This window comes from Sorghum bicolor, chromosome 2 (assembly GCF_000003195.3).
Source record: "Sorghum bicolor cultivar BTx623 chromosome 2, Sorghum_bicolor_NCBIv3, whole genome shotgun sequence".
Lineage (NCBI taxonomy): Eukaryota > Viridiplantae > Streptophyta > Magnoliopsida > Poales > Poaceae > Sorghum > Sorghum bicolor.
Window position 1 is genome coordinate 63,731,868 of NC_012871.2, and position 8,294 is coordinate 63,740,161.

General features: G+C 41.1%; 1 protein-coding gene across 2 annotated transcripts; it reads right to left on the minus strand.

Moving 5' to 3' along the window:
• On the minus strand, positions 230–4,145 carry LOC8054741 (cinnamoyl-CoA reductase 2). Of its 2 annotated transcripts, none has more exons than XM_021452553.1 (6): positions 4,021–4,145; positions 3,261–3,430; positions 1,942–2,127; positions 1,551–1,713; positions 649–838; positions 230–565 (listed from the first exon to the last, which is right to left on the minus strand). In XM_021452553.1, the coding sequence occupies exons 1-6, from the start codon at positions 4,037–4,039 to the stop codon at positions 376–378; spliced, it is 918 nt and encodes a 305-aa protein (XP_021308228.1). In that variant the 5' UTR covers positions 4,040–4,145; the 3' UTR covers positions 230–375. The 2 variants fall into 2 exon arrangements, with proteins under 2 accessions (XP_021308228.1, XP_021308227.1); XM_021452552.1 differs by lacking the exon at positions 4,021–4,145 and adding an exon at positions 3,656–3,899.

Here is an 8,294-nt window from a genome sequence, read left to right on the forward strand (position 1 = left end):
GATGCACACGCGTGGCCATAAGTGTGTTGCGGTCGACCACCTCCATCTTCGCTGTTAGTATGTCGTGGTCGAGCACGTCGACGGCTTTCAACAGAGGCACATTCTCCGGGGTCCGGGCCGGGGTCCTGTCCCAGCCATCGGCTTCAGCAGGATGGGCATTTCTTTGGCATCAAATGAGGCGGTGCACAGATGGAACCCCTGCCTGCGCGCTGTCCGGTGCCACGACGACCACGAGGCACGAGCTCAGACAGCATGCAATCCTCATTATTTCAAGGCATGTTCACAGTTCAATAATGTTCCAAGGCCAAGAGTGACACCACAAGTTCAGAACAACGAGGCACCGCTAAGGGCCAAGGCGCCAACGCACTCGTAAAATCACTGGTCACATGCCAGACGGAAGAGATGGGGAAGGCGGCAAGGATGCCCGGCCACATCCCGGAGAAGCCCTGCCTTTTCGTAGCACTCGACGCTGTCCGAGAGCGTCTCCTCCAGTTTCCTTGGTTCCCAGCCCAGGTCCATCAGCTTCTGACATGTTAACGATGCTTTCTGATCGACATCAAGGATGCTGAAAAACGCAAAAGGAGTGGTTCAGCAGGTCGCGTAAACGAAGCAATGCACATTTCAAAGTTCTGTCATGGCAAACCCTACTTAGTTATGTAGCTATACTGTGAGTGCAGCTTCTTCAACAAGGCCACCAAATCCTTTGTGCAAATGTGATTCGGTGAGCAGATGTATCTCCCTGACGACTCTTTCTTCTCGTACAGCAGGAGTAAAGCGTCGGCCACATCACGGACGTCTACTATGTGCCACAGTCTGTTGTTCATCACATCAGGACCTCCTATAATCCAAACAATGGAGTTGTTATAGCGAGAAAGCAACATATACTCAGTAGTAGCACTTTGCAGTGTGCAAGATATACATGCAAGATGAATATCAGTTCTTCAAGGACTACTCATTTCCAGAAAACATCATTACTGCACTGAGCACGCGAATGAAATGTGGCCCTTGTGGATGCAATAATTCTAGCATGGCGTATGATATAGTAGTACATTATTTTGTCGTTTGTATTCATTTTAGCGTGTAATAGCAAACAATAAATGAGCTGAATGGGGAATGGCATGCAATAGATTCTGAAGAATCTGCTTCTGGATTAAGGTTTTGATTAAACAGCTGTTGAGCATTTAGAAAAAGCATGGCAGCTAATATTTCTTAAATGGACATAATGGGCATGGAACAAGAAAGACAACCGGTGATCAACAGATTCTAGATAATGATCAGTACCATGACATTTGAACATGCCCATCATTTCTATTTTAAAACACAAATTAAATCTAACAACAGTAACTATTAATGTGATCTAATCTCCAGGCCTTAGATTGGACCTCATAAATGCAGTCCAGAAACAATGGATGGATACGTACGATTCACATTTAAACACAACTTGACTAGTGGTCAGGAGCACATCATCGTTGTGAGCCATAACAGAAAATTCATCAAAGAAATGATAATCCTAGTAGCAGATGAGAAGGAATGTGAGAACATTAGGGAACCTTTTATAACATATATGAGGAATTTGCTGCTGGTATTCACTGCAGGCTGCAACAGTGGGCCAAAAACCAAAGGCGGGCAAAGTGTAACAACATTGAGGCCATTTTCAACCGCATATTCCAAAGCTATCTGTTCTGCAGTAATCTTGGCGACAGAATACCAGTCCTGCCACAAAAATGCAGATAAGGTTCCGATTTAGTCCTCCCTCAGTAAGCCATCTCTAGAAAAGACTAGCATATGTTAAGAAAAATCACAATAGGCCTTCAAGGTAGATATGACTGTTTCTGTCAAAAAAGGTAGATATGACTGGAATGAATCAACAAATGGAGTAAACCTGTATGCGTATTGCTGTCACAAAGGTTGATGTACTAAGCACTAAATAATCTTACTAACCCTATTTTCCTTGCAGAACTCCTTGTCTGACCAGCAACTCTCATCTTTCACTACATCCTGAGGCCAATTTGGGTTAAAATCCACAGCAGCATTGGAGGACATCACAACAAGTTTGTGAACCTTTGAAGCGGAGCAGATCTTCAGTACATTTAAGGTACCTTTCACAGCAGTATCGAGCACTTCTGACTGCATTGATGCGTTCAGAACATGGTGAGTACAGAGCACAAGTATTCTGTAAAGCACAAAACTTTCAGCAAGGTTCACAGTGCAAACAAACAATAAACTTTCTCGGGAGGAAGAGATACAATGTCAACACCAAAAAACTTGGAGTGAATTTTTTTTTATTTATGAACGGAGTGAAATTTTGTTGTCAGGTGTTGGCAGTACTTAGGCATCACAACTCACATGGGATACAAATTTGAGGAAATGGCATGTCTACAGCATGAATTTATGATGGATAAAGGGTGAAGAGACTAAGGCCTTGTTTAGATACATCCAAAAACCCAAAACTTTACAAGATTCCCCATCACATCGAATATTGTGGCACATGCATAGAACATCAAATATAGATAAAAAAGATAACTAATTACACAGTTTCTTTTAAGCCTAGTTGCTCCATAATTGGATAATGTTTGTCAAGTAAAAACAAAAGTGCTACAGTGTCAAAATTCAAAAAAAATTTGCATCTAAACAAGGCCTTATAACAAGCTTCCTCCATGGAAATATTGACAATTGCGATATGGAAGGTCTGGAAACAACTGAATGGTCACATTCTTTTTTTTGGGGGGGGGGGGATCACTTCTTTTGGTACAAAAGAAAGATTATCAATCTAACTTTATCTGGCTACAGCTCAAAGCCTCTTAGTTCCACTTGTTCTTTATTTCTCCCTGTTTTCCTATGCACATCATTTCTATTTTTCTTCCTAGATTGGTCTACCTTACTGTTTTCCTTGCCCTCAAAGAAAAGAGAAAATATGGTGCTAACATTCTCCAGGTGCTAGTATTAAAAGCATGCGTCACATAACAGCTTTGGTTTTGCAAGCATAAATGACTTCCAAGGATGAAATCCACTCACACTTCCTTCTGTTCTTCAACAGTTAGAGCATACTGTATGTGGGCACAAAGGACAAAACATTGGGCAGGCTGGAAATGAAATAATTGAGAAGTGATATTATCTTACTAGAACAAAACACACTGATCCAAATGCCAATTCATAATACTATCAATACAAGCTTAATTTCTGTACTCCCGTCAATCTGTGTAGATACAGTACTACATAATCTGATGATAAGCATTTGTGTCAAGCAAACAGGGACTTGCCTCAGGATCAACAATCTTATCTTCAGGCACCGGAGTGGCGAGATGGAAGATCCCCTCACATCCCTCAACTGCAGGTGTTAGCGTGTCGTAGTCTAGCACGTCGGCCTTGAACAGATGCAGATTCTCTGGGGCCTTCTCCAGCTCCTTCAAATGGGCATTCTTTGGATCACCTGAACGAGCACCCACACTTAATTAGCACAGTATTACTCCTAGCACCACCAATGAGGCATTTGGATATCACACGCTTCAGTACCAAATCCAATTATTCTGTACGTTATCAGATAATAATAACAAATGCGATTGCAAAGAACGTCTTTGCACAGGAATCCAAATCGACAGCAAGGTACGTAGCAGTTTTGTCAGACTGTCAGTGGAATATAGATAGGTTAGCGTACTTGGGTCGCGAAGGGTGGCGTGGACGGCGTAGCCGCGGGAGAGGAGGAGCTTGACGAGCCAGGAGGCAATGAACCCTCCGCCTCCGGTCACGCACACACGCCGCGGCGGCGCCATTCCTCTCCCCCCTCCACTGCTCTACCACCGGCACCGCTCACCGATTTCAGAGCAAGAACCCCGCAACTTGACATCGCCAGTTAACTAAGCTCGAATCGGAAGATCGATGGGGCCTCGAACGCGCAGAACGATTAAACAACACGCCGAATAAATCAATATAATTTGGCCCATCAAGACAAGCGCAGAAGGGAACAAAATCACGTGGAGCAGACTCAGCTGAGGAGCACCTCGCAGAGTCGCAGTCACCAACCTCTGCAGGCATGAGGCATTCGTTATCGGCGATTCGTGAATTCTCCGGTGGCGATTGAGGTCTCCGTCGGACAGTCCCGCAGCGCGGCCGCCGCAGCAAGACCACAGGAGCACGTTCTCACGTTCATGCCGCAGAAAAAGAAGAATATGTCTATTGCAAACTCAGGTGTTTCAAAGCCTCCTGTCACCCAGCTGACAGAAGCCTTTAAAACACTCGAATCTCACATCAAGTAAATAATGGGTGACAGGAGACAATCAAATACCCGAAATTTAATATTACAAGATCTATATCAAAGGGACCAGATAAAAAAGAAAGGAGGAAAAACTGAACAAAAATTCAAAAAATAGCAAAATTAATTCTATCAAAAACAAATTGAAAGAAAGACAAATAAAAAAATCAAATAAAATGTGGTAATTTTTTTCTATTAAAGGCAAATACGAAGAAACTCAAATTGAAAAACAAAGAAAACATACACATTCCAGATTGCAGAAAAATACAAATGACAAATTATTTTTATGGAAGGCAAATTGAAAGAAATTCAAATTGAAAACAAATATTACAAACAAATTACATAGAGCAAATAAAGAAACCATATTTACACCAGTAATACAAGAAATTTACACTGATAAAATCAATGTAAATATTACAATCAGAGACTGTAAGAATCTAAGGGTGTGAGAAATAAAGAAAGTAAGGCTTTGTTTAATTCCGAAAAGTGAAAAGTTTTCGGTACTGTAGCACTTTCGTTTGTTTGTGACAAATATTATCCAATCATGGACTAACTAGGATCAAAAGATTCGTCTCGTGATTTACAGCTAAACTGTGTAATTAGTTTTTGTTTTTGTCTATATTTAATGTTTCATGCATGTGCCACAAGATTCGATGTGACGGAGAATCTTGAAAACTTTTTGGTTTTCAGGGTAAACTAAACAAGGCCTAACTGCACTCAGTGAAAAGAGTTGCAATTAATGAGTGTGGTTCCCAAAAATCCAAACAGTGGCAGCTGACAAAAAAGACCCACAAAGCAAAGAGTAAAGAAAGATGGACAGACTAGATCAGCTCAAGGAAAACATCAGACGACCATGAATTCGAGTGACGCAAACAAAAAAATGCCCAGGCAACATACAGATTTTTCGAAAAAGAAACAGTGGACTGGGCTTAGTTGGGTCCCGTGGGGTTCATCTAGGAGCCAATGGTTGGGTTCACACACGATCTATCGGCCCAACACAGCCCGGGTCATGAATATTTCCTGCACCATGTACGCTGCTGTTATATCCTCTGATTTTTTTAAAAAATTTCTATAAGTAGAACATATGTTTTTTTTTCCAAGACACTCGTAAACATGTGCACATGCTTAACCTATGAATGCACTTATGACATATACTCCTATGAGCACCTCTTAGACTGGCAAATCTAGAGATTAATGAAGACATCATAGATGACTCGACGTCAACGGACACATCACCTACTACTAAAAGAATAGTACCGTTAAATCCTAAAATAAATCCATAAAAATACAAATATCCGTGTCAAGTTAAGAACTTAAACTTATGGACAGAACAAGAAACCCAACCAACCGAGCTATGTATTTGTTTGCATAACATATGCTTCTTTTCTGTTCTTTTTCTTACAAATGTTAACACTTATATACAAGATTTATCTCTATAAACATATGCGCTTGTATTCTACCTCAATGAATACCTCTGAAAGGCTAGACATGACTGATATATTTTAATATTAATGAAGTAAATACAAATGTCTTATTGTCGACAAACACATAGCTAACCATCAAAAGAATAGTGTTGTTACATGTTTGAATAAATCTAAAAAAATATGAGTACCCAAATTAAGGGTGTGTTTGGCAGCAGAAAACCTTTCAAATTCTCCGTAGCATCACTAAAATTGCTGCCAAATGACACATAAGAAATTAAAATCGTTTCAAGGAGAATCATTTAGAACCGATTCTCATTTTTTATAAGTCTAGAGAAACAACCAAAATCTGATTTCTCCTAATTTTAATTCTAGTTTTTTTAAAAAAATACAACGAGCTAGACAAACAGTTCTATAAAGTGATTCTATTCAGTAGAAATGTTTCTTAAGAGAATTTTTTTACGAGAATCTGAATCCCTACCAAATGTACCTTAACTCAGGTTCAAGAAACCAAACCAGATAAGTCGTCTTAGAATAATAATAAAAAAATATATGAACACTCACGTTAAATAGGTTCTACCACACAATGTTCCTCACCTATATTTCATATAGAACATTTAGTTATTCCAGTCGTAAGAATATCCCCATAAAAGTTAGAATGAATGAAGTATTAAACATGCCAAAAGTATAAAATTGTTCAACGTAGAGAAAAAGGAATTTGTTTGCGCGAATCATATCGCTACCTTGTCGATTATAACGGCTTATGGCGACGCGTAACATTGCCTCCACAGGACTACATCGAGCTACATTATGCTGGCGGCCAGGCCCGCCCAACCAACGAGACGAACCGCGCTGCCACGAGTGAGCCTGTCTTTATTCTCCGACGAGATCGCACGTCAGATACAGTTAGATTAGCTAGACACACCCCCCCACAATATTGATGATGGCTTGATCCATCGATCAATATCTGTCGCAAAAAAAAAAAAATCCATCGATCAATATTGATGATGGCTTGATCCATCGATGCGCATGCATGTCCAACAAGAAAGATACGATTATTATTGTTCCTTCGCTGCGCTAATATATGCCTAGCCGACTTGCCGAGCTACTTTACTGTTACCAGACAACAACGTATATTTTGGCTTGATCGATCGCACACCGTGTCACCGAACGCATGCGGCAGGAACAGTGTATGTTGCCAGTGGCGAAGCTAGAACAAATTCGAGGGAGGTGCAGCTGTCTTATAGATATATAGATTTGAATCATAACCATGATGGAATTTTAACTCTATTCATTGATTTTTAAAATTTTAGTGGATGCATCCGCATCCACGATCTTATATGTGGCTTCGCCACGGCTTGCGCGTCCAGGACGGACGAAGCGTTGTCTTTTATACGAGGTGCTGCCGACCACCGCGCTTACCAACGAACGTAAGTTTTTTTTTTTATAGGCCAACGAACAGAAGCTAAGCTGGGCTCATGGGTGCGTGCACGAGTCTATGAATGTCGAGATGCCCTTAAGCCTTTTTTAACACATACTCCCTCTGTATCGGATTTATAAGTTGTTTAGGACATGGACACGGTCTTCGAAATACAACTTTAACCTCTTATTTTTATGAAAATATTAGAAAAAAAATGATATAGATATACTTTTCGACATAGCAGGAGATGGACGTTGTCAGTGAAAAAGATACAAACAACGATGGTACTAGTGGTGGTGGCGTGAGGTTGTCAATGAGCGACGGAGGAAGAGCTCGGAGCAGTATTCGACGGATACAATGTGATGTAGCATCGTCTGGCTTAGATGGAAGACGACCCATCATGAAGGTTGGGAACAGTCACGCAAAAAGCGCTTCGAAACCTTAATTATTCGTCCACTCGTGGTGCAAGATCGTGACGAAGGTTCCGGAGACCTACTCATCTGGTTGCCGGTGCACACAAGCGATCAGGCTGGAGAAGCTATGAGTGTGGAGCAATAGTGAGAAGAGGCAAAAATCCTAGCTCAATTGGATGCGCTTTTGGCGTGGCCGATAGGATGCTTATATAGTCATGTTCAAACCGATCTCGTGTCGTGATCACATTCTAAATTGTTTAGGACTTTGCAAACTTGAAGGCTAAAAAACAAAACTTAAAAGTGCAAAAAGAGGCCACACCACCTCAAGGTGAGGAGCTAGATTTCAGTGAATCATTCACACTCTGCAAATTTGAAGGCCAAGAAACAAAAACTAAAAACTACAAAAAGAGGTCATACCACCGCAAGGCGATGAGCTAGATTTCAACGAACCATTCACACAAGTGTCACACACCCATGCCCTTCGCCCCGTCCAATGAGGCGAGTAAGTGAGTGATTGCATGCGTGTGGATTTTCCTTTCTCCTCTCACCAGATTTGAGGAAGTGGAGAGGACTCTTATATTTGAGTATGGTTATCTCTACTTCCACAAGTATAAGGTGAGACTGAGTGAGTGCACGCGTGTGGATTTTCTTTTCTTCTCCTTGTACTAGACTTGAGGAAGTGGAGAGAACTCTCATATTTAAGTATGGCTACCTCTACTTCCACAAACAAAATAGGACTAATTAAAGAGTTCACACATTCCTTTTTTCACAGATAAATGGCCTTTGAGATT

Bases quoted from the DNA above. Each gene is read 5' to 3' on its own strand.
- LOC8054741 (XM_021452552.1), bottom strand. From the start codon at position 3,770: ATGGCGCCGCCGCGGCGTGTGTGCGTGACCGGAGGCGGAGGGTTCATT. The intron at 3,431-3,655 runs GTACGCTAACCT...GTGCTCGTTCAG, and splicing joins CGCCACCCTTCGCGACCCAA to GTGATCCAAAGAATGCCCAT. The intron at 1,714-1,941 runs GTTAGTAAGATT...TTTTTGTGGCAG, and splicing joins AGTTCTGCAAGGAAAATAGG to GACTGGTATTCTGTCGCCAA.